Source organism: Chlamydotis macqueenii, chromosome 1 (assembly GCF_036417535.1).
Source record: "Chlamydotis macqueenii isolate bChlMac1 chromosome 1, bChlMac1.mat, whole genome shotgun sequence".
NCBI classification, from domain to species: Eukaryota; Metazoa; Chordata; class Aves; order Otidiformes; family Otididae; genus Chlamydotis; species Chlamydotis macqueenii.
The window spans coordinates 40,087,221-40,113,424 of record NC_141556.1 but is presented as its reverse complement, the minus strand read 5'-3'; the positions used below and the strand labels follow the sequence as shown (position 1 = coordinate 40,113,424).

At 37.6% G+C, this 26,204-nt stretch overlaps 1 protein-coding gene across 1 annotated transcript in view; it reads right to left on the bottom strand.

The window, feature by feature from the left end:
• TRHDE (thyrotropin releasing hormone degrading enzyme) overlaps positions 1–26,204 on the bottom strand; it is a 212,520-nt gene that overhangs the window by 153,440 nt on the left and 32,876 nt on the right. Inside the window, exon 3 of the mRNA XM_086740041.1 lies at positions 21,179–21,305. Within this exon, the coding sequence (XP_086596167.1) occupies positions 21,179–21,305 (127 nt within the window). The remainder of the gene's footprint in view (positions 1–21,178; positions 21,306–26,204) is intronic.

Here is a 26,204-nt window from a genome sequence, read left to right as displayed (position 1 = left end):
GCTTGCAGTTAAACCCAAAAATAGGACTGGGTGCAATGACCCAGGAGGTCCCTTTCCAGGCTACGTGATGCATTCTCTAAACCTGAACCTAACAAACCCTGTGTTTTCTCCTACTCAGCGGGGTCCCACAGCAAGTCAATTTCTACCATTGTGAAAATAAAGTCTATTTATTTATAGCAGGTGTACAAGTTATCTTTCTGGGGCTGCTGGCTCAATAGCATTTTAGAAGAAATTTCAATCTTTTGAAAGAAAAAAAAACAGTGGTATGTGGAGATACATAGCTATTCCTGTTCACTTGTGCTTGCTTCTCGGTCACTTATTTGAAGAATGTCAAGATCACACGTGTGCCAGGAAGAGTTAACTAAAGACATCCTTAGCCCTTTCAGAACCCTGACACCAAAAGGACAGTCCAATATGTTTCCTTTAACACACAGTACAAGCAGTAACAGCTTTGATTCTCAAGAGTCTGATCCATAAATCAACCAGCATAAATAAGCCACATGTATGCTGTGGAAGCACACATGGAAAGCAGACAGAAACATTACTAAAAAAATGTTTCCATCATTTGATATTTCCTACAATTAATAAGGGGAATAAATACTGTCCTGCCTCCTGAAAAGAGGGTTTGGGATGTTTATACAAGCACTGCAGAGGTGAGATATTAATAGCAGAAGTAAACTCTACTTCTGTCTTTTTCGATTCCTTTCTTTGATGTCTTCCAAAAGGACATCGCACTGAAAGGAACATGCTCCTTGGTGTTCACAGTGAAGTGACAGATGGGAGGAAGCACTTGCTCGCTCAGCATTTCCCCAGATAACACAACCTTTGACCGAAGAATCTACTTCTAGAAATGCTGATTCACTACCGAGTGGTATAATTTAGCAACAGCAGCAGCAATGTATGCATGACATTGGCTTTGTCTCCCACAGTTCAAGGGACACAAAAGCTTACCTAGAGATCACACTGTTGTAAAGTAATGTCATTCTTGTCCTTATTTCCTCAGATCGATCTGCAGCCAAAACAGGCGGGTGCTGCAGTGAAAGAAAATGCAGTGATGTTGATCTACCAAGGGAAGCCTTGCTGACAGGCTCCTAAAGAAACTCAGGTGCAAAATTCAGCTCCCTTCCCTTGAAGCAATGAGAAGACTGTTGCCTGTTCAGCACACAACAACTTGACAGAGGCACCCAATCAGCAAAAGGTTTGTCTCACAGACAGATTTCTATGTACGTACTCCATAGTCCGTGCAGAACTCCTCAAGTTGCTTCTCCAGCCCAGAGGGAATTCAAATTCACAGCTAGCATCTACAAACTTAAACCTCAAGTCAGATTTGCAAGAACTGGGATTCAGCAAAGTCTGAAGAGGCTTTTTGTCCTGTGCCACATGGTCTACCCACATTCCACAATTCCGCCTTTAACAATATGTAGAAGCACAGTATTAGTCTCTCTCTCAGTAGCCTACCAGGAACCTCATTTCTGCAATGCCCAACAGCCCATTTAAAACACAAAGGCACAGTAGACCTACTTCACACGAACAACATGACCAGTTTAGGAGTCCCATCTACCAGAGTCTCCTACCAGAGGGTGGATCTACTCTCACAGAAGGACATCTATTTAGCTATTGCACAGAGACTCTGCTGTCTTGAGAATCTTGTTCCCTGGTCTAACATGGAAGAAACAATCAGCAATTATCTACAAAGAGACAGCTTCTTTCTAGGGGTTTGTGTAATGTTTCCCTGCAATAGTGTTTCTAGCCATAGAAGAAAGCAGTAAAGGTCAGACAACATTCTTTGGTCCTAAGCCCAGCATTAAGAGACGGCTTCGAGCTTGTGGAAAAAATCTTAAATTTATAAAAATTGCTTGATGGAAGCAGAGTGCAGCTTTTTCCACACAGAACAGTTGCAAGAAATTGGCTTGCTGCTTCTGCCAGCTCAAAGCTTTGAATCGATGTCTGTGGACACCATTTCAGGTTTTTCCCATTGACTCCACTGGGCATGGAATCACACTTCAAACAGCCTGAATAGCTAAAGCTCTAATTATCTTGCTGTACCTGAAGATTATCCCTTGGGGTTTTCTCTGCGATTATTTCCTCTAGATGCTTTTATTCTACCCTAGAAATCGTTTAACAAAATAACATAAATTTTCCACAACACCATAGAAAAGACAATTTGCTTTCTCAGCCAGTAAAAAGTCAATGGCAAATGCTTCTCTTTCTTTTTACATAATTTACTTGGCAAATACTATCTTTTGATGTCAGTGTATGGGGGACTATACTAGTTCTTCAAGGGACTACAGCCATATCCTTCTCAACAACCTTTTTCACTGCTATCTTGTCAACATTAGCCTGAAGACAGATCTCACAGAAAGAGAGGGAAAAAAATAGAGGAAGAACATTTCTCAGCTGATTAACAACTTTCTAGCAACAATAACAATCTGTCCTTTTACTTCTCCAGCTACCTTAACATTCAGACACCCTGAAAAGTAATGACTCATTTCGGGCTTATTTGCAAAGGGAAACAGAATTTTCAACTACTTATGCTTTTGCACAGAAATGGCAAGTGTGCACAGAAGAACGTTTGAAAGCTAACAAAATATCCGTTTGTTGACAGAATGCAAAAAGAAAAAAAAAAATCAAAGGAAAAATCTGACTCTTAGAAAAGAGGCTGACAAAGAACCACACAATGTTTATAAATCTAGTTTAGAGAAATGCTGACTTCAGTTCCATTGCTTTTGCCTTTTGAAAAAGTTATTTCAGACACTCCCGCATGAAATATTGCCTTATTTTAATACGCAACATATTGGGAGAGGTTTATCAATTGCTGAAAAGTATTTTTTTCTTCATGTATCTTTAAAAAAAGTAAACATTTACATGTATCTTAAAAAATAAATAAATAAAAATCCAAACATCCAGGAGTATCTTTCCTGCCAGCTTACTTTAACTTGTGTCTTTTCTACAAGCTGATTTATAGCAGGATTCAGTAAACTGTTGGCCCATTGGTGGGGGAAGCAGGAACAAGCAGTAATGGGCAGAACAGCTTCATAAGCCAGATTCTCCTGAAGCCGATATATGGTACAATCATACCTCAAAATAAAGTCTGAGAGGACTCAACAGGGAAGATTTCCTGGACTTGCAAACTCAAAAAGAGACTCTTGCTACTAATACTTCTGTTTCCAGCGGGGGGAAATCCTGGTGGACAAAGTGTTGTGCAGAGCCCTGCTACGTTGAAGTGCTGTCCAAAAGAGCCAGAGACTCCTCAGGCAGGTGATAGCTGAGAAGGTGACCTTCAGCAGTTGTACTATGCACCAACAAGAACATTACTACTCATGGATCTCTAACTATCAATTAGCAGATAACCTTTTTAGGAACTGCACATGGCACTTCAATATAATTTACATTTTCCTTGTAATGTATGTGACAACACACAAACCAGGAGTCAGATAAAAATTTGAGAGGAAAGGATTATTTAGAACTTAAAATCTAAGACTGAAAATTAATATCAAAAATTCCATTGAACACAGGTAAAAGTAAACTGGTAAAAGTAAACTCTGTCTGGAGCACCTTCCACTAACTGCAATATTCTACAAAATTCTTCTTTCCTAAAGACTATTGAAGGAAATTTGGTTTCTTCTGCAATCAGAGATACCAGGAAAAAAACTATTTGAGCACCTATCATATGTACTGGCCACATTTTAACAACGAAAACTTACTGTAGCCAATTGCAAACCATTACTTATCACCTATGTTTTTTCCATTCTTGTGAATTATAAATCTCAGCACAGTCAAAGCCAAAAAAGGTACATATATTCATGTGTTCAAAAACAAAATCTCTTCTAAGTAAATAAATGTGTTGCATCTATTTCGACAACTTCTTCATTTATATATTATTAAATGAATTCTTAACGTTTCTTCTGTAAGCATGTTGATATTGACATCTGTTAGCCACCAAACATTCTGTACATTTAATACTACTGCAGATGGAAATCACCTGTTGGCATCTCCCAGCTATGTATTTAAAAGTTCAGGGCAATGAGACTCTTAAACATGTTAGGTTTGAGTCAGTAAAAATAATCATGTACTTAAATTCAAACACACGACTTCTTGAAATAGCTCCCGAATTGAAATCTCCATTGGCAAACCATTCATTTGAATGTATAGGGCTGCACAACTCTTTCTCTTCTGCTATGTTCTTACTGAGAAAAGTAGCCGTTTTCTATGCCCATTCAGGGTATGCCAGTTAACAGGCCTAAAAAAGAATCAGGTACATTTTAAAACTGCCTTTCTTCCAAAAATATCTACTGCTATTTGAGAAACAAAAATTAACAGTATTATTTTTAACTGTAAAATATAAGAATATATTTCGAATGGTTATTCAGCAGGGATGCTTTTAACATATTTACATATCAGTCTACACTCTAATGTTGCCCATTCCAAAAAATAACTTTAACAACATAGTTAATCTTTTTATAAAACACATTTGCGAGCTGTAAAAACTTACAAAACCTACAACCTCATAGTCATCATGCTTGATAATGTCAAATATTTCTGGTCACAAAAATATTCTTCCAGCCTTACCCATCACCATATGAAAATATATGTGGGATGTAATTTATTCTGACATTTTTAGTACAACATAAGACTTTCATTTCATAATCTGTACTATATATATATATTCAATAGACAATATATAGAATACATTTTGTGCATCCAACAATACAATTTAATTGAAGAAAAAACAAGAGTACAGATTCTATTACAAGTGAAGTACACAATTTAGGCTGGGTGACAGTGAGTGATGACAGATTTTATAGCACTTAAATGCTGACTTAATCGCTTCACTTATTATTTTGAAGCAATTTTGGATTAGTGGGGTTTTAGATGTTGAAGATTCATGTATATATAAACACAATTTACACTATGCTGGAATTTGATAAAACATAAGCATCCATATTTACACCTCTCCAAAGGTACAACTATTTTAAGGCATGACGTGGTGAAGAATTTCTCTGGTTCGTATTTAATTTTACTGCAAAAGAAGAATTCAGTTGCTCGGAAGCAGAACATCGCCAACTGAATTAAAAGATCATTTTACCAACAGGACAGCCTCTGTGCAAATTCTGATTGTGCCTAGCCATGTTTGATTTATGATAGCTGACGGGATTATGGCCTAGTTGAGGCAACCCACAATACTCAAATGTGCTATTAGTAGCCATGGTACATTAATCAATGGTGATGAGTGTAAAAAAAAATCTAAAATACTCTGATCTCAATATGTTATGGTTTTGCTCAGTTTTAGTGCACAATAATGGGAAATTTAAGCACAAATCTATGTGTACTGATCAAACGCTATACCTTAATTGTACATTCAGCAATACAGTTGTTCAAAACTCTGGCTTAAGAAGCTCTGTGTCTACATAAACGCAGAATATGTATGAATGGTCCCCAATCTCATCCTCTAAAATTGTACATTTTCACTTTGGATAGCGAATAAAACAGTATAGTAAGAAATTAACTTTTCTTAATTACATCAAGATTTAAAAGAAACATAAAGGAAGTTAATAAAGTCTGATCCAATTGAAATAAATCTCTTAACTGAAAACATTCTAAATCAGATTTATGATCATTCCAAGGCTTAAATGGGACATCACCTTTTTAAGATCATACAGACAAAACATTATCTTCATGTCAGAAATCACCTTTTTAAATTGTATCTTTTGGTGCAATCCCATTTAAAACATAAATCAAGCAAGCATACTGAGGACCAAGGACAACCAGCTGGTATTCCACAAGTCAAGTCAGGCAGTTCATATTGATTCTCAAATCTGCAACTCATCCCAGCTCCTGGCAGCTCTCCAGCCATGTGCTGAATTTCTAGTCTAATAGCACTGGGATTCCTAATCTCCCTGCTCATCACAATGCATAAAAACATGAAGGGAAGACGTCGAGCAAAGATTGCTGTAATAGAAAAGAGCTGCACATTCAGGTTTAAAGATGGATAGCTGGGTTCAATGTTAGAACAGCTCCAGTGGACGTAAAAATAACATTGAGAGCAGACAAGGTAAACAAAAGGTTATTTATATGCCGTTGAGTTCTACAGCTATACTTCCTTCACAATCATGTTGGCAGGGATGCAGAACTTAACAAAGTAACATAGCAAAGCTAGTATTACCCAGAGTCAATTGTTCAGTCTACCTGTCAAACCAAACACTCCAGGTAAGATCTAAGTAAATCCATAATCCCAAATGTCATAAGGTGGGACTTAGGTGAGATGAAGAAAGGAAGAAAAAAAAAAACAAACCTTTTTCCTCTCCATTTTAACTGCTAAAGAAAAATCATTTTTAAAGAATACATATCTTAGTATGCTGCTAAAACCCACCAAAACTTTACTGTATTTTGAGTACATATACATTTCAAATCTCAAGTATAACTCAGACGATAGTTTTAAACAATCAGGTACAGGATTCAGCTTCCTGTTAACTGAGTCTGAAAACCACGGTATACTATAGAAAAGTATCACATAAAAATGAGAAAACAGCTTGACTCAGAGCTGGTAACCATCCTGAAGTGGCACAGCCAGAAAGACCAGAAAAGTATAACAGAGGCCACTCGCCCTATAATTATAACACTCAGTAACCAGTCTATATAGTCAATCTTCCCCAGGAAAGTAAAGAGGAGAAAATATCCAGATTAGGTTTTGAAGTAAAACTTAGTGATTGGCACAAAGAAAAATGTAAACTGAGATGCTAATATTTCTTTATTATAAAGCCCAGTGCATGCATCTGCCACTTGATTTTCACTACCTCTGCTAAGGAAATAAAAGAATCTTTACAGGTGAGACTTTGCAATATAGAAGATACCAAAAATACAACCAATTCACACAGAAATAAATGCAGCATACTCTATTCATTTGAGAATGCATCCCCTGTAAGAGATGTGAGAGGATGAAGAGGATGCACTTCCTTTATTGGGGTACTGCACACACACCTCTAGAAAAATGACAGCCATGAGACAAGAAGGAAATGCATCCAAGATGAATGCACAATGTAATGTCTCCATCAGAGCAGGAGATACGAAGCTCCTGATAAAACAATTAGAAACTTGCATACTGAGAGAAGACCAAGAACAAATCAAAACTCATTGCCTTTCCATGGCACATACCTTTTACTAGGATGCTTTGTTTAAGGAAGAACACGATGCCAGAGTATTAGGGCAGAGAAAAGACATCTCACGGAAGAGACCCACCCACATATGGGTGTTTATATAAATCCGGTTCTATAAACCTCCGAGATGAGGTTTTAGCAACTTGAAGACAAAAAAAGCATTATCTTGCGTAAGTGATGATAGATGGATAAAGACATACAAAAAAAAAAAAAAAAGCTTTTAAATATACCTACATGAGTGGTTCTTTATTTTAATACTATGAACCAATACCAACATTATCAGGAATTTTCCATCTTTACACAAAGAAAGAGCAACAGTACACCACTTGGACTGGCTTATAATCCCCAGGTCAAAAAGCCTTGATCCTGGATGTGCAGTGAAGGCAAATTCCTACCTAGAAGTGTTAAAATGAGTTTCAGTGAAGCTCACCAGTCTTACAGATCAAAGAATATGCTGTCACAAGACTGGTTCTACATGGAATTACCTTCCAAAATATAAAATAGCTTGCTTGTCAAGTCAAAAGTTTTGATACCGAGAGAGACATTTATATTATCTCTAGTGCTATTATCTCTCTGTAGGAGCCCTCTTCCTAAATATGATTATTGAAGTGAAACAATTTTACAGCTTCTGTGTCTGTCAACTTTTACTTATAGGCTACTTGAATAATTGAAACAAGCTGCTGGTGGTAGAGTATGAGACAGTTCTTTCTCTTTAGGTGAATTGAGTTGACTCCCCGACCTTTATTTTGGTAATAGGCAGTAACCAGGGCTTTCTGATGCTGAGGTCCCTGATTTTGATAACACAGATACAACACACATTAGAATCTTTACATAGGAATCTTAAGAATTACTTTGGAATCATCCTTAACTTTACCTTGCTGTACCATCTGTGACTACAATCTTCCTGGGGTTATAGTTTCATGAATACTGGCAGCAGCGTTAAGTCTTAAGTTCTGGATTTCACCCACAGCCCAGCCACCAGTCCCCATCTCCACATTACAGTTCACTGCTTCTCAGCAGTGCAGCTAAACTGTGAGACCAGCCTGAAAAATACATCTCTGGAAAGAGGTGGTTAAAAACAGCTGCCCAAAAATCAAAGGGAAGAAGATGACTTCACACCAGTGAAGTTCACGTCTTACGAAACTGCATGTAGGACAGAGTCTGCTTGCCTTATTTTTCTTGGGTCTGATGAGAGAATACTGCAATTACGATCTGTGAGTGGAGTGGGCAGCTAGAAAAAAGTCGGGAGACTTGCGAAATAAGGGAAGTCTATGCTACAACCAGTCAACAGGAACCATTTTCCCAATAGGACCTTCAGATAAGGGTCTGAAAGCAAGTGCACTGCCTCAGTCCTCTAATTATCCACAGACTCAAACGCACCTCATGCTTGGAAGTGAACCTCTGTGTTCCCAGACTCTTTATCCTGTGCTTGGTTCCATGCTCAGACTTGGCCTCATCACACATGACAGCAGAAAGGTGGGAACTATGGCCTGGGAGAGCCTCCATAAAAGTCTGTGGCACCTGCTGACCAGAACTAGTTAAGTATTTGTATAACCTTAATTAATAGGATTACTGTCATGTGCAGATAAAACATAGCCAGGATAACACATATATATGCTTGTATCTATCTATGTCTATGTACGTATAGTTGGAAAGATAGATTAATGTTAAAGGAGCATTCACAGACAAATATATCTAAGGTTTTGAGAGGCTAGAACTACTCCTAGGAAGATTTGCTTTTATTATTTAAAACTGCATTATATTCACTTGTACTGTTTTATTTTTCCACTTCACTACTGCAACATTAAATTACCCTTCAGCTGAGTACTTGGATTTGACCATTTTATACGCCATATCCACAAATATCAAGGTTACCGCACAGTAATGGTATTTTGATTGCCAAGAGTGAGTTTTCTTTTTTTGCCCTTTTTTTTTTTTTTTTTGTAAAGAAATAGACTAGTAAAGATAAAACAGAGTGAATTCTTCTGGGGCTGGACTTTCATCCACCTGTCCCCAAATGCAATACAAGCATTAGAGAAAGCTGTCTGTTCATTGTTACTCGGAATGACTTACAGCGAAGCCTGAATAGCCTTCAGTGTCATCTGACAACATTTTTATCTTTGGAAGGTTTTATTAAGAGCTACATTATATCAGCCTGTTATCACTCAGAGCTTGTACAATTCAGATCCTTTTAATCACTTGGAAACTGTTGTATGGTTTCTACAGAAATACCTGGAGAGATGGCATGCAGCATAAAAGTGTGTTTCTAATGTATCTGTCTGTTACTGAGTAACAGCCATGCTTCTTCATAAAATTCAGTTGTCTGTGATCACCTCGAGACAGAATAAAAATTTAAAACATTTCAAGACTATGGAGAAAAGATGCCTAGGAAATCATTTTACGTTAGCGCTGAAAAGACATATAATGCATTTTTCTATGTTTTTAAGTTACAGCTGACAGTCTCACGAAGCTTTATATATTTCCACACCTGAGAATTAGCACTCTAAGAAGAACAACTCTCAGACTAGCTTTAAAGCAGGAAATATTGGAGCCACTTGTATGTCCCTCACATGAAACTGAATCATCAATACTTAATTATGAAAGGATGCAAGTTCCAACTGTCTTCTGTCTCAATACACACTCAAATTTTATCTGACAAGTGAACATTTTATACAGGTCTGATCAGCAAAACATCTGTCCGCCTTCATCTCTTAGCTCTCTTTGGCTTTCAGCTGTCCCTCTAAATAGGACAACAGAACCATGGTGCTTCTCCATTTGCAAAATGTATTATGAATAAACACCAGTAGTGATCATAAAATGCTAAGGTACTATAACAACTATGGAAATATCTCACATAATTTCATATGAGGAATTCAACCACTGACTTTTGTTATTGCTTTAGGAGTTGCATCATAAACACAGCCATGTGTAATTAAAGTTCTGTCAAGATACCTGTGCTTTTACATCATTACTCTCAGAGGAAATTTATCTGTAGCTAATGCCATAGTGTTGGTGATAGACCAAACTTTCTGCTAAATAAAATACGTATAGGAGCTCTCTTGCTGTGATCGACTTCATTGACAAGTCCCGTGTCATTGCAGAGCTGAGGGACCAGGTACAAAGCCACAGACTCGGGCGCTATTCTGAAACGGTTCCCAAAGATTTACCTAAGCCACCCAGCAAGACAGCAATACCTGCAGAAACTTATCAAAAATGTATTCTGGAGACCCTTGTAAGTTCTTTTGCGCATCTTTGTGAATCTTTCCTCTTGCCTCCCCCCTGCACCCACTCTGGTATTCAACTGCCCCATAACGTACAACAGCAGAACCACACTCAGCCATGCCAAAGTTGAACATGCCAAGAGAAAAAGGGACTTGATTTCTCTAGACTAAAATACTGCTTGAGTTTAATTTCAGTAAGGAGTAGCATATGACAAGGAACATATTTTTGAGTGGAACAGTGGGAGTTGGTTTAGCTTAATACACTTTCTGAAGTGTGCTATCACTATGACAAATATATATCTTCATGAGGACAGCTTTGTTAGAAGTGTTACTGATAAGAATCAGAGAGAGCGAAGGGAAACGCAGCCTTTGCAGAACTGATCCTGATTCTGGAAATACTACATTTTAAATACACAAGCAGATGGCATTTAAATAAATCAGAAGGAAAGAAAAGGAGAATTTATACACAGCAAGGGAGAACAGGGAAAGTAAGTTTAGCAGTATCTGCCAGAGATCCCCATAGCATTTTTATTAAGTGATTCTTTTAATGTTCATATAGCATTTTAAGAGGCTTGCCAGCATGTGGAGGAGGGGGGAATCTACAGTGACAATTCACTTGTTCTAATGAAAGTTGTTCAGCCATCTTAATATTTTCATCTTTACACTGAAAATCATTGGTTTCCTTAATGCAAAACTGAAGTTGCTTCAGGCATAGTGCTGCAAACGTAGCATAATTCTTTGTGTTAGGATATCTTTTCAGTTACAATATCCTTAGCAAAAGGAATAAAAGGTGAGCACATACATCCCTTTGAATTTCAGTAGCTTACAGAAACTAGCTAGCACAGGTGGAAGGTTTATAACTATGCCAGCAGAATCTAGGCAGCAGCAATAGGTTTATTCAGCTCTGTAGTTATACACTTCCTCACATCTTTTGTATGCACAGAAATCACTGGCCTATTTAAGTCCTACTTTAATGTGCTATAATCTTTTCCAAGACACTGTCATAATCTCTTGAAAGAAACTCCTCATACTCTTTGATGATATATGAAAATGTATCTTCTTTACGTCTGTATCTAGTTTTATTTTACAGTACAGAAGAAAGACATGAAAGCTCACTTTATACATCTACATATAGACTTTCAACTATTTCTGATATTCAGGACATTATCAGTACATGGTTACTTTTTTGTAACTCTCTGCACCAGTAATGTATAACTCTTAAGTTTTTTATTTATTAGGAAACAAGAGTATTAATTGTATAGATATTTGTGTGTGTGTTTGTGTACTTGCCTCCTCTGTTTTCTTTCTGGCACAAAAGATACATAGTGAGGAAGAATGTTCTCGGTAGGGACAATTAAGGAGTTGCCCTGATCTTGGTGTTAAAGTAAGCGTGAATAAGGTCAAGATTGTTAAATATATATGCATATTTCAAGATAAACAAAAGAAAATAAACAAAAGCCAATACAAGTCATTTTAAGTGAGTCAGTGGACAATGTGCTTCTCATCAGTTTAACCCAGTGAAACTTCTGTTTCTCAAATATATCTGGTCCCCTCAAATCAGCATCTAATGGAAAACTAACTGTCGCAATACCATCTGGAGAGCATAACAAACTATCCCAAGAAGCACAATCCTTCTAAAACTGAAAACATGGAGATGTAACAGGAACACTTCTCCACTGCTGCAGTAAAAAACCACTCTGTTTTCCATTCTCATTTAAGTTTAGCAATTATATGATATGAAAAATAATTAAAATCACGCATTCTTAGAAGTCCTAATGAAAATGATGGCAGTGTTTTCCAAATTGCTGTGAAAACAATTGCTACCTGGAAAAGGAACAATACAATGCAAATGTTGAAATCTCCTCTTGGTCTTATCTTTTAGTCTTTCTGCACAGAAGTTGACATTCCAGCCATTCAGAGACTCTGAATAAGTGTACTGAAGTTACAGATTAGCTCTGAAACTATAGCCAAGCACCCTGAAACACTCAGCTAACAACTCTTTGAACATCATGCCTACTCTAAGAGAAGGAAGGCAGGGAGCCAGGCAAACCATAATGCCTCTAAGTGCCTGGAGTGAAGGAAAGAGGCAAGAGAAAAGTCTTTTAAGCCTCTCTAGCCTCCTTGACCAAGGAAATAGGCTATATCGGTGTTGCTCTGTGAGTTTCAAGATAAATCAAATTGTGCTTCTGAAATAAGAGTCTGAACAGGCTTTGTCATGACACTAGCCCTTTCAGGGTTGGAAAGTCAACACAGCAGCTACAAGCTTCTGCAGCCATTACACTAGGCAGAGCTAAAACTTGTACAGAATATGCGTTTATAGACAGGACTGAAAGAAAGAGTCCTTCACAATCATTTAAAGCTCCCGTTAAGAGTCATTTGAACTTGTTTCTGAATCTGGCCTGAAACTGAGTCTTCTGTAGAGAGTACCAGGTTTCTCCCTCAATTATGACAGAGAAGGCCATTACTTTCTCCTCGGTACTCTAGTTAATTGATACAGACCAACTGCGTTACCTACTTTCATTCAAACTAAACATTACACGTATGATTTTTAAAAGGAAATATTTTGTAGTTTAGCATATCCTATTGCAATCCAATCTTCCTACAAGCTGCCCAAGGATTCACACACACCCCTCTTCATGAACGCAATCTAAATCTATCACAATATCCTCAGTGATATCATTTCTCTTTCTTTAAAGCCCTTCTATATTTGTTTTTCTGCCATGCAGCTCTGATCTCCACATGCTAACTTTCATAGTGCCATACCATGCACGGAAAGTATCTCTCCCAATATCCTAACGACATATAGCCCCTATCCCATAATAAAAAACACACTTCCCAATGCCTATACAACATGAAGTTCATTGTGGGGGCAAAGTCCAAGCTTTTTTTCCTACATATGCTTCTTTAAGACCAATCTATAGTTGCTGCTGGAAAAGATTTCAGCTGCTGGTCAAAGTCTCTGATGAACCTTTTCAGCTGTCAGATCTAACAGGTTATTAAAAATCTCTAGTAGCCTCTATTAATAATAAAAAAAAAAAAATTCAAAAGTTGGTCATGGTCAAGAGGGTTCCGGTTCCAACAATACTATTTTACAGCAAAAATCAGTACTACCCTTCAAAAATCTGACATTCCTAAGTGAACATTTCTGGTCAAGAACAGTATGATTAAGCTAACATAAAGACAATCACTAGCAGCCCTAGAGAAGACAATCAGGGATGAGAGCTCTGCTCAAGCAGAGTGAAAAGAGCTATAATGAAAACTACTTTAGCCACGGCTATCTGAAAAGTATTTTGGATTCATGCACTTTTAGGCATTTAACCAGCTCATACCAGGTAAAAGTTCACACAGTTTCCTCTAGTGATTCTCATAATTTCTGTGGAGTTTCTGTGTCTGCCAAAAATCTTACCCAATTTTATAAATCCTACAGAAAGATTCACCTCATCTTTTAGCCATCTAAAAATCAGAGATTAAATTTAAACTAGCCAGATTAGTTTCCTCTCTCTGTAGTCAGTGGATACATCTCCACCAGTACCTCTGCAGGGAAGATTTATTTCTCCTAACTTATGCATCATTTTCTGAAGGCATCCATGTTTCTCATGAGGTAAAGAACTTAGAGTAGACACTGCTAAAATTCAGTGCACCTACTTCTACATTGCTACTAACTGCTCAAATGACTTACTGAAGAGCAGCTCAGAAAAACAAATCCGGATGCTGCCGGATTTGGTCACGTCGCTTTGACTATGGGCTGACTGAACTACTACTGGCTATAGTGCTACTATCTGAACACTTTCCTTGTTTGAGAGGTTTGGATTCTATTCATGTCACAATTAAGAGGAGAGGGACATCGCTACATAATTAAAATAAAACATTTCACTGGGAAGAGGATTATTTCCACCAGGGCCCATTCATCTTTATTCTATATAAAGCTGCTTTATTCCTATATGTAACTTTTCCTGTCTCCTGCAAACAGTATTAGACATGTCGCGCCAAGTCAACAGAGAGAGATCACATTCCCCTTAATAAATTTCCAAAACCAGTTACAGTGTCCATTACCTTTGAAGGTCCCTTCCAATCCTAACCATTCTATGATTCTATGATTATGAGCTGTATTATACTAATTACTGGAATTAATTGGCTTACCAGTTAAAATAGTTCAGAGCAATACAGTAAGAGTAAGTCTTAAGTGAAGATTTTTTTCCCCTTCTTTCTTAGCATCATACTATGGACTGATTTCCTACACAGTATGCTTCAGTTTAGTAATTCACAGTTCCTTTTCATATTTCAAAGTATTGTTCTGAGAAAAAAAACATTGCATTTTCCTATAGCTGGAGCTGGAGTTTTTCTCTCTAGAGCCCTGACCAGTTGCTGTTTTGAAGTGCTCACAGCTTAGAAATTTAAAATGAAAAAAAAAAAACCAACCTCAAAACAGAGCCTTCAAAGGTCAGGGTAAAAGTGACATAGTTCATATTGGGTACGAATGCTCTCTATCAACAAATAGTCCTCTGTGTGCGAGGTATTATCCTTGTTTCAAGTACCTGGTCAAAGAAAATAATAGATTTCAATTCTGCTGCCTAAACACGAGTGATAGCCCCAACTGAGATGCTCACAGTTATTTAAAAAATCCATGTGAAGCTGCCAGGTATGGACCAGCCATGGCCCAATAGGATCTTATCTGGAGGCCAGCAGTAGCAGTGGCTAGGGGTCTTTGGGATTCCCTAAAACACTTTAAACAGTATCACATAATTATGTTCAGGCACATGAATTAAGTCCTTAGTGCCTCCTCTCCCATCCTTCCTAATTCCAGAAGTCATATGTTCCACTCTCAGGGCATCTCCCTTCCTACACTTCTTTTGTCTCCATTCAGAAGACCATACAACTAACAACTCATTCAGACTTAACAAAGTCTAGTGTTCCATTACCCCTCTCCTACAAGGTTGTGATGGATTCTCTCTGTGGAAGAGCCTTGGACATCTTTCAGAAAGACTGTGTACAGTCCAGAGATACTACAGCTATGATGTCATAAGAACGCTACAAAATTCTACAAGCCTTGCCATTCTGGAGGTCAGATCAGCATTTCTTAAATTTTCAGGTTGGCAATCTCTTAATGAACAGGCAATCAAACTGATGATCATTTTCAACTACTGTAAACACAAGACCAAAAAAAAGTATTAATTACTGCTTTTGTTTTATAGATGAAGGAGGAAAAATGAACTATCTTGCTTGGTGTAATATAGCAATTCCAGGTCAGAGTTGGACAGGTGGCAGGAACAGGTCACCTTGCTAGGGACAAAAACGAAGTATGAGGGCAGGAATGGTGAAACTTTTAACAGAACTAAAGCAGAGAATGCAGGTAACAATGTGGAGGTTCACCCTAGAAGAAGCAGTGGAGACAGAAGGAAGGACAAACAAAGAGGAAGTAAGAAAGCAGTAGCAGCAGAAAGGGTGCTGAAGCAGATGATGGAAGATCAAGCAGGGCAGAAGGCAATGTTGCAATGAACAGGTTAGGAACACATCAAAGAGTAAGCTAACAGTAAAGCAATTAAATCAAAATGAACAGTTAATCACTAGTGCTCACAGCAAGTCACCTGGCCATCCTATAACTGCATCCCAACACCTGGGCCTGCAATGGGCCTGCAATGCCTTACACATCAACAGGCAGCAGCAGTCTTTCTCACCAAAATATTCACTGTCAGCAATCAGGGAAAGGAGCAGAAGTACATGAGCTTCCTTTAAAATCACCACAACTCCCTGTTGAACTTTTTCTTTACGTGGCTGAGCTATTTTTCACATCATAAGAAAGAGTTTAAATTCTTTCATGACAACCTTTGAAAACTGAATCCTGTTCTCCAAAAATATTCAAAGAGCAAATGTTAATGGTCCAATCTTGTCTTCCACTGTGCAGCACATTCACTAAATCCCTTGGAAAATCATTTTCTGACATTTTGCATTCACAACTCTAAAGCATTTTATGGTGCATAATGAAAACAAGACTATCATCTTTACATGAAGCAGGTAATTAGTACCTTAAATACACCTGTAAGAAAAGAAAAAACATATCAGATGTAATATTAAAGTTTGCTGTATAGCAAATCTACTGAAAAAGAGACTTCCTAAAGTCTGGAATTTTTTTTACGATATATTTTAGTACTATACTGATCACACAAATTGCAATATTTATAAATTAAATACTGATTCATATCCACTAACCTCAAGACAAAACAGCACAGGGATTCACTTTCACCCAGCCTTTCTATAAAATATGCAGACATGTCCTAAAGTGGATTCTTCAGCTGTTCATATTTCCACCTTTCAGGGCGCTTTCAATGGGGAATTTAAAGCTTTCTGAGAAGCCCAAGTTCTTCCCAACGCTATTCTCTCCATCACTAAACGTCTCCTTCCCAGGTATGCACATTGTGAAAGTTTAATAGTACAGATGACACTTACATTAAGTATATGGGGATATATAAATAAATAAATAAATTTAAATAAATAAATAAAATAAATAAAACATAGGGATAAATAAAACATTTTCTTTTACCTACATAGCTCCAGAGGGAGACCCTGCCCACATAAGAGTCAAACCATCCTCAGGAAGATCTCCTCTCCACTGATAAAGAAAGAACCTAGCATGATCAGCTTGCTAATATAGACATGCCAGTTGAGTGTCTGAAGTTGAATGGACCCAAGCAAAAGGGCCTTTGAGTTAGGCACTGTGTGTTAGGCACTCTTGAGATACCCAAGTTCCTTTACACAACCCATAGTGGTTATGTTAATTACATGGGTGTCTAAATACAGTACTCAGAATAAAATAAATTCAGTTGTAAAATGAGTTTTCAGAGAAGCAGTAAATGCATCCCATTGTGATCCTGCAATGCTGTTAAGGGGAAGAAAATCAAGGCCTGGAAACCTCAAAACTTCACAGAAGTGGCTCATTTATGCACCACGCGTGAATTTTGTCAGTTTTTCATAACTGGAGCCTTATAAAGTTTCCCAGTTCCAGTACATGAAGCATTCTGGAAAAGAGATTCTGCGGCCCTTTAGTAGAAACACTTGGGAAACTGGAAGACTATGAACATATGGATAACCTTGCCAGCTCAGACAAAAAGACTGCCTAGCTCAGTACTTTCCTCTCCAACAGCAGCCACAAGCAGATGGATCAGGAAAGAGTAAGACCAGGGAAGTATGAAGAGCAGTCTCTTGAGTGTTTCCTACCTTCTATTTTCAAATCATGGGACTTCCTCCCATGGAGTATCTCTTCAAGTCTACATCTCTCTTTGGACCTGTATAATCTTTTTGCTTCTACAATTACTTCTGACAAGGAGTTTCACAAATCTACCACCTGCTGCAGTAACAGTGATCTTTTTTGCGTTCTGCACCCATCTCCTGCTAACCTCACTGGGTGACCCTTAAGTCTTGGTTGAAAAAGGCAGTCAGCGCCTCCACACCAAATCATTCACAACTTAAGAGTGACAACTGTCTACTCATAAAGAGTGCTTGCTTACTTAATCCTTCCCCATGGAGAAACTATTCCAGTCTCAAAGATCCTCATAACAAAAAGCTCTACACATACAAAGAAAGGTTTTTTTGTGTATTGCAAACTGGATTAAAAATAAATGTGTGATACAAACACAGAAATATATTTTATATTCACCAGCCACAGCCCATTAAAAACCCTACTGCATATCTTTTAGAATTAAATAAAATCCAATGCTTTATCCATCCCTCATTTTAACTAACGTTTATAAAGATATTATGGTCTTGGAAAAATCTATTTTTTTTAAGACTTTACTTATTTTTCAGAAATGAAATTCATACAAAAATTACTAGTTTAAAACCCTACACAAGCACCTTCCAGTGCAGAGTACGATGCAGGAAGAAAGCACAAATCTACAAGCTAAGTAGAACTTTTAACTGTGGAAATTGGATATTCAAATGAGAAAAATCTCCAATTCACATTCATTACCAGAATTCACATCAAATCAGAAACAAATCTACTGTTGCAGTGCATTCAGAAGTCAGTACAGGCCATATAAGACCAAAAGAAATCTTAGTCACTGGGTGAAAAAAAGGTTTTCCCAGATTCTCCGCAGTTCCCAATAGTAACAGAGGCTGCCAAGAAGTCAGAGGAGCCCACAACTGGCAACAGCAACTACAGACATCTGACTGGATGTAAGGAGGAGAAAACAAAAAGCCTGGTCAAAAACAGTCAAATAGCTAAGAGCATCAGAAGAAAGTGGCTCGTACAGAGAACACTAGCTGATTTATTACAAACTCAGATGAGGAGCACCAGTTTCAAATGCCAAGGATCCTAGGAAATTAACTTTGATGACATAAGAAGTGAATGAACAAATGAACACAGATGCCTCTGATACAGCAACACACCCGAAGAGCCTAAATGTCCTCGGATATCTCCTACCATATAGAGAGTTCGAATGGATGACCACATGGACAATGGAAATGTTTTGCCAAGGGTTACGGGTCCCTTGTCCCCACACACACCCCCCAGCATACAGCATTGACAAAAACAACATCTCGCTCAGTAGCTGATACAGCACCTGCACAGTAGACTGACCAATATTTCAACAACAGAATTATTTTGAAAACACAAATTGTGTTTTCAGCCAAAATAATTACATTTGTTTAAGTTCATTCTTGTTAGAGCTGGACAATACATGAAACAATTTTTCATTTTTTTTAAAACATCTATGTTTGAAACACAACATTTTCTACAAAATTGACGTTGTCATTAAAAAGCTTTTTAAACTACATTCTTCAATTTTCACTCCCACTTGAAGACATTTCACAATTCATTTATAAATCAAATAAAGAACTCCTAAGATGCCTTGCCAAAAACATTCTGATTTTTCTTAAAGCCTTAATAAAGTACACAATCCTTTGCAGCGGTGACAGCAGTGTATCAGTTGATAGTTCCAAGGCTTCAGAGGGCACAGGTGCATTTTCTATATCAGTGCATCCTCCTGATGCACACAACTTCCACTGCTGTAGCTAATGCTGTTTTGTCTCCTCCTTCAGAAAATTATTTAATATTACCATAAAATCACTATCATAGAAAGACTACAGTGTTTTCATTTTTAGCCATTCTATTCACCCATCAGACTACTGTACCTAACCCTCCATTTTCCAGTTAAAAAAAAAAATTCAGCACTTAGTGTTTAGCTGAACTGGGAACAAACACACCTATGTTCTTATGCAAATCAAATTTTCAAAAATATTTACATCACTGACAGAGTTTTGAGAATTTACTTATTATATTTATATTAAACAAATTTAATCGTACTACAGTATACAAAACTTTGAAAACTATTTTATATAGTATCACTACAAAATAGCTATGGTTTTCAAGCAGTATTTATATTAACTCAATATTTTTTCTACAAATATTTGATTAAAAAAATACAATTTTATACTTGTGACCTTTCCTCCCGTTCTGTCCTAAAGAGATCCAGACTGGAACACCTTCATTTCTGATGAAATATTTTTAAAAGATATGCCACAGCATAATGACAACGCACACAGCACGTTGAGTTGAAAGATCATACGTAGCAATTGTGAAAGATATTCTGAACCAGATACAGTCACTACTGCCTGCTGCTACCTGGCATCCTCAGAAAACTACGTGAAGTAATGATGTTCATCCTTTATATTCAACAGAAAGTTTTTTATTATTTCTTTCCTTCTAAATTTTTGGTACCTATAAGTCTGCAACTTCCTTCATAAAATCATTGTTGCATACCTGAAGCCAGGTATGAAAGGATACACAGAAAATCTCATGCACATGCCATGTTTTACCCATCTGCATATCTCTCCAGGAGAACACTGCCTGTAATCCATCATTTAAAGACAATAAGAAACAAATGCCACAACATTCTTATAAAAAATTCATGCAACATCCTCATCTAGCAACATCAATTACTTTATCTATCTCCTACGCTGTTAGCTGTAAGACTAATAAAGCTACTCGGCAGGCAAGGGATTTAATGAAATAGACCCTGAGCTCCTGGAAGGATCACCTGTGGTTCCAACTCTAACACTTCTGATCAAATACAAGCTCTCTTCCTGCTGCTGAGCAATAGGCTTTTCTGGATTTTGATCAAACATGCTCCAAAGGAGGCAGGGTCTAATAATATGGTGTAAAGTATTCAAGTGTGTAGGAGAACAATTGACCGTGGTGAAAGGGAGGAGGAGAAAAAACTATTTAAAAAATAATAGAAATTGACAGATTTTACATTTAGGTCACTTGAGCAGCAAAACAAGTTCACAGTAATTCTTTCAATAAGCAACAATACAATTAAGCATATGTATTAATCATCATTAACAAACCTCGTAAGCCAGCATGAAATAAAATACAGCCTTGCACTGTTACAGGTTCCCAGTTTCCACAAATATTTTCAATTCTGTTCCCCATCTAAGGCTGAAGCATCAAGATACAAATATTCCAGAACAAACATCTCCCAGTGGCTATCTAATGAAATTAAGGAGCAAAATAAACAGTATCAAAAAAAACCCGATCCACTTATCAGTGAAAGGTCTCAAGTTGTCTTCCCATTGCCTAACAAAGTACTGCCTGCTTTCTCCTTCCAGTGCAAGGTTGAAGAGGGGACAATTTGGATTCCCTTCCTCTGCAAGGAAAAGACTTAAAATTCCTTACTTATTTATTCCTCTAAATTAATCCAAACATTTTTTACCTTGAAATCTAGTATACTCCAGTCTTAAATTTCCTTCAAAAAAGCTGACTTAGATTCCCATCTCTAGGTGAACTTCATGTTCTAGGGGAAATCTTACCTAATTTTGGCAGGGAATAGGGCACTTTAAAATAATCTTCATAAAATTCAATGAGTCTCCTTGTAATGTTTAGAGCATAGTCTCCCGATCCTCTTCGGATTGCATCAGGCCTTGCATATAACCGTACCTGTTAAAAAACAAAGCAAAAGACTGATCATTTCAGCATCTACATTTTAAAGATATCCTACCTGCAGAGGTGAACTATTGTAAGGTTGTTGTGAGGTGGCAGAATTATTCTCTTAAAGCCAAATGTGACTGTGTGTTTGTCAAAACATGTCGTAGCTGAAAAGCAGAACTTCCACAATTAAGGTTGCAAAGTTGAGAAGTCACAATCTCCAACTCATTTGTGTTGTCAAATAAAAGACTTAACACTCCTGTATTTGTACCAAAATAAATATTCAAAGAAAACACATGTGTTTGCAAGAGATATGATGGGAGAGTGGATTAGTATAATGGTTCTCTGCCTACAGTGAATGTAGGCAGGGTGCAGTGCCTCAGTAGGAGAGAAGTTCATGGTTTGTTAAAGGCACATTATATTGAGCCCTGAAAGTATTAGTAGACTGTGCAGAAAAAAAAAAAAAATTCTCTTTTCTGTGGCAGTGACACCATTACCCTCGATGAGCTATGGAAGACTGCAAAAACAACCATTTATAAGCTCACTCATGTACACAAACAATTAACATTCCTGAAACCTCCATGACTGCTTCAGGCCTCTTGTTTTCAGACAGCAGTAAGTTAAAGCTGTTTATACAAGCCACAGACTGCTGTATTTGGTATAAAACAGCTCACAGATCTGACTACGTGGAGCACCCAAGTGAACAGAACTCACCTTCATAATTCAGCACCCAAGTGTGACCTGATTCCCTCCTCATTAAGGAGGTAGTGGAAAGCACCACCAAGTTATTCGCTATTCCCTGTTCTCACAGCCCTTTACTTCCTCAGGACAAAGATGACATGCAGCTGAGGAGAACTGCTAACTGTCAAGAAAGGGACAGAAAGGAGAGGCGCTTTCACTCTCCCTCCTCACGCGCTCGCTGTCTGATGGAAGCGGCGCGCGCTTCCGCCATGGCGGCTGTGGCAGAAGGGCTTTCCCTGCGGCACGTAATGACCTGGTACAAACGAGACCCTGCTAAATGTCAGTCCTAATAATAATATCTGACTTGCTAATACTTTCTGCAGTAGGATTAAATCCCAGTCAGGGTTCCAAGGAAAGCAGCAGGGCAGAAATCAGAAAATATCAATGCAAACATGAAGCAGAAATATCAGTTTTGAAATGCTTCTAAGTACTCTATTCCAGACCAAGAAAAGTTGATAGGATTTTCAGCTTCAGTGAAAGCATTACCAAGTATTGCTTTACTCCTCTTTTCCTGAACCAGTTCAGTTATCCAAGTGCAAACCAGATACCAAACCTCAGTGCACTGTACCTATCAATCCTGTTTTAACCCATTCTCTCTTTGTTCTCACTATTCAGACACATTATTCTGCTTTGTTACTATGTCCATCTTTTTTTATTTTATCTTTTTACTGTATTACAGACTCAGCGCACAATCAGCCATACATACTTATCATTTGTAATGTAGAGCAGATAACAGTGTAACCTAATGAGACATAATAAAGCAGACTTCTCATAATCACCATCTGAAAGCATACAAACCATTATCTGAACACCTTCAAGTCACTATTTTTGTTTATTGCTTCTTTCCACAGTTAAAAGTGACATGTACACTAAATGTTCCCTGATCTGCTAAATATATTTTTAACAAAATAGATATTAAGCACAGATATCCTAATGTAAACATCTCAAAACCGTTAGTTCATGGAACGATGGTAAGAATCACAATTAGATTTGTGATGAACACTGTTTTGTATCATTAAACCTTTATACACAATCTTGCATAATTGCTTTACTGGCACAGTTGACTGTATCAGCAAATTAGGGAAAAAAAGAGTCAGCCAACCAAGTACGCAAAAAATCATTCAATTTGACAGTGGCCAAATGTGTCCATAATAAGTAAGAGGACAACAGAAGGAAAGAAAAAAAGAATAGGTACATACAAGAAAAATGGAGGTTTGACTTACTGCATTACAACGCGTGTCTTTTGGCAAATGCAGAAAAGGCATTTAATGCTGTCTGAGAAGGAGCCCGGGTACCAAAGCTCAAAAACCGCAGTGCTGCAGACTTTCATTTGCCACCTGCCTAACGCTGAATATAGTTTTATTTTGCCTGTAAAGTTTCCCTGGGTGCCTCTCTGCCTGCCCATAACAGCTCCAGACTGCCAGGGCTGCATGGCTAACACTGAGGTGACCCCTAAGCAGCAGGTTCTGGAACACAGTTCAGAAATTAGCCGTGCCTTTGCCCAGGTCCCAGAGGCTTTGAGGCAACAGGCATTCCTGAAGCATGCCAGCATTCTTCAAATGCTGGGTCTGCTTCTGCCTTTTCCCCAGCAACCACCGAACATGAAATGTATGGAGGAACCTTAGAGGCACCATCACAGACTTAGTCCTGGCCTCAGCCAATTCCCTCTTGGTTAGCAGAGGGCTACCGCAGGGGATGGTCTGTGACACTCTGCCTATCTGGCCAGCTGTTTTGGATGACACCTCAGGTATCATTCATGATACAAGGAGCTTGGTCCAGAGTTCAGTCTAAAGGCTGGCACCTATAGGCTTGAAATTGAAGCCCCTAACTTTCACGCACTTTCACTTTCTTTAATGTGTATGGGCTTATCTTGACCATGTTCTACCTCCAAGTCAGTAAAATGGGGATTATATTATTTTCTTAGCTTATACTAACATTCCAGGTATTAAGTAATAAAGACTGTAAAGTTTTCAGATACTGCTCCAAAGCTTAGGTAAATAAAACAGAATCAAGATTAAGACATGAGATTTGTTTCACATCTTTTGTTTGTTTGTTTACTGTTTTCATTTCAAAAGGCAGACAGGTTGTGTTACTTTATAACGAGGTTGGACTGAACAACAATGCATAATTATAATATACTTTCCTACTGACTGTTTGATCATTATACTAAGAATTCTATTTTACATTAATTTAAATAAGAGAAAGAACATAAAATCTTCTGCAGGATCAGAACTAAATATAAATAAAAGTAGATGTGTTCTCCTACAAAAGATAAATAGGTGTCTAGCTTAGGTGCAAAATTCATCACTCACTGCAATGGCACCTACTACCCTGCAAATATTAGTGAAGCTCTTTTTCACAATCTTTGCAAGATTACATTACACTATTATTTTCATGTAACAAAGTGGAGAGACTGAGAGTAATTCAGGGTGCCTATCTTGACAGCTCTCAATGTCAAGTATACTTAACAGTTTTAATGTATACACGTAAAGCACTCTTCCCATTATAGCTTATTGCAGTGGTGAACACTTTATACAGCTTTGAGTCTGGTCACAGGTGCCTGAGTTTGGGTATTAGGAAAATTAGTAGACACGATTAGTGGCTAAACGAGACTGCGTCAGTTTATGTGATTTGCTTGGCATCTCATAGGAACTCCGGTGGCAGAGGCAGGAAGGGAATTCAAAAGATGGCATTCAGACTCGCAGCCACCTGACAGCCTGCACCAAGCACCTGCCATGTTTGGGAATGACTAAGGTAGCGACTGTTCAGACAACAGGCATATTCACAGCACACTGGTGGTGTCCTGATGCAGCATAGTTGCATGTGTGTCTAAATGACAAAAATACCAGAAAAGTAATATGAAGGATCATATTAGTAATGACACTGTCATAATACTTATGAATATAACAAGGTTCACATGGTCAACCCAAATTCTGGGGTTTTATCTTAACTCCTTTGCAACTACATTTGTAACCATTACCAATCTTTCAACTGAATTTCTGACTACCAAGAAAAAAAGAAATCCAAACCTCTCATGTCTCTCTCAAACAGAACCAGACTGACCATCTCCTTCCTACCACAAGTTTGAGTAATTAGGTTTGCACCTTCAGTCATACAACCCATACTTCCACTCTGACATTTAGAAAATGCTGTTGCTCTTATACCACACAGCAGCTGATGGAGGAGATCAGACACACTTTGCTAGAAATCATTTTCACTTTTGTTAACATCAGAGCAGATAAAATACTAAAATATTCCTGAATCTTGTATGGTAAATTCCATGTGTTTGTTATAAGTGATCAATAGTCTACTTCTCTAAAAGTATTTGCTGTACAAAAAGTGTACTTTCACAAATAATTTGTACAAATTGCAACATTTTCTGTCATCTCTCTTAATATTTCAGCATTTGTTATGTAAGTCAAAGTAATTTTAAAATATTTGTAATACCAAGTCACCAGAATAGATGAATGTGACTGTAAAATGAAAGCTGTTTCCCATAGTGAGGGATAGTTGTGATATACACTAAGAAATGTGCAACAGATTCAGAAAAAATCAGATTTAACTAAAGTTGGGTTATTAAGTACTGTGCATGAGTAAAATCTTCCTGTCTACAGCAGGTAAAAATTATTCATCAAAAAGAAAGTTAGCACTTAAAAAGAAAAAGTGTTTTTCTTGTCTTATTACTTCAGACTGTTTAAAAAAAAATATTAATTAGTAACTCTCTACAAAGTACAACGGTCTGACAAGTACAAACTGTAAATAGCAATGAACATCTTAATTTCAGGTGAACAGTATGTTCACTAAAAGTGTTTCCACTGTACCAAAGACTAGTAATAATTTCAGCACATAATAAACAGAGGAATGGGTTCAGAAAAAGTAGAACTGTTCTATTTTGACATTTTAAAATCACAATTTTCTTTGGTTTGTTCTTTTTTAAATTAAAATTGAAGTACCTGAAAAAAGAAAAAGGATGAGAGGGATGAAGAATGGTAAGGAAAAACATGAGATCATTTTTTCACATTCTGTGAAATGTGTCAGGTCAAACCGAAGGCTTTTTTTGGTTCTGCTTTGCAGGTAGGAGGCATACGGAATACACTCAGCATTTTGACCACAGAAATAAAAATTAAAATCCATTATTTACATGTCTAATTGCAAAAAGACTGTTGTCCA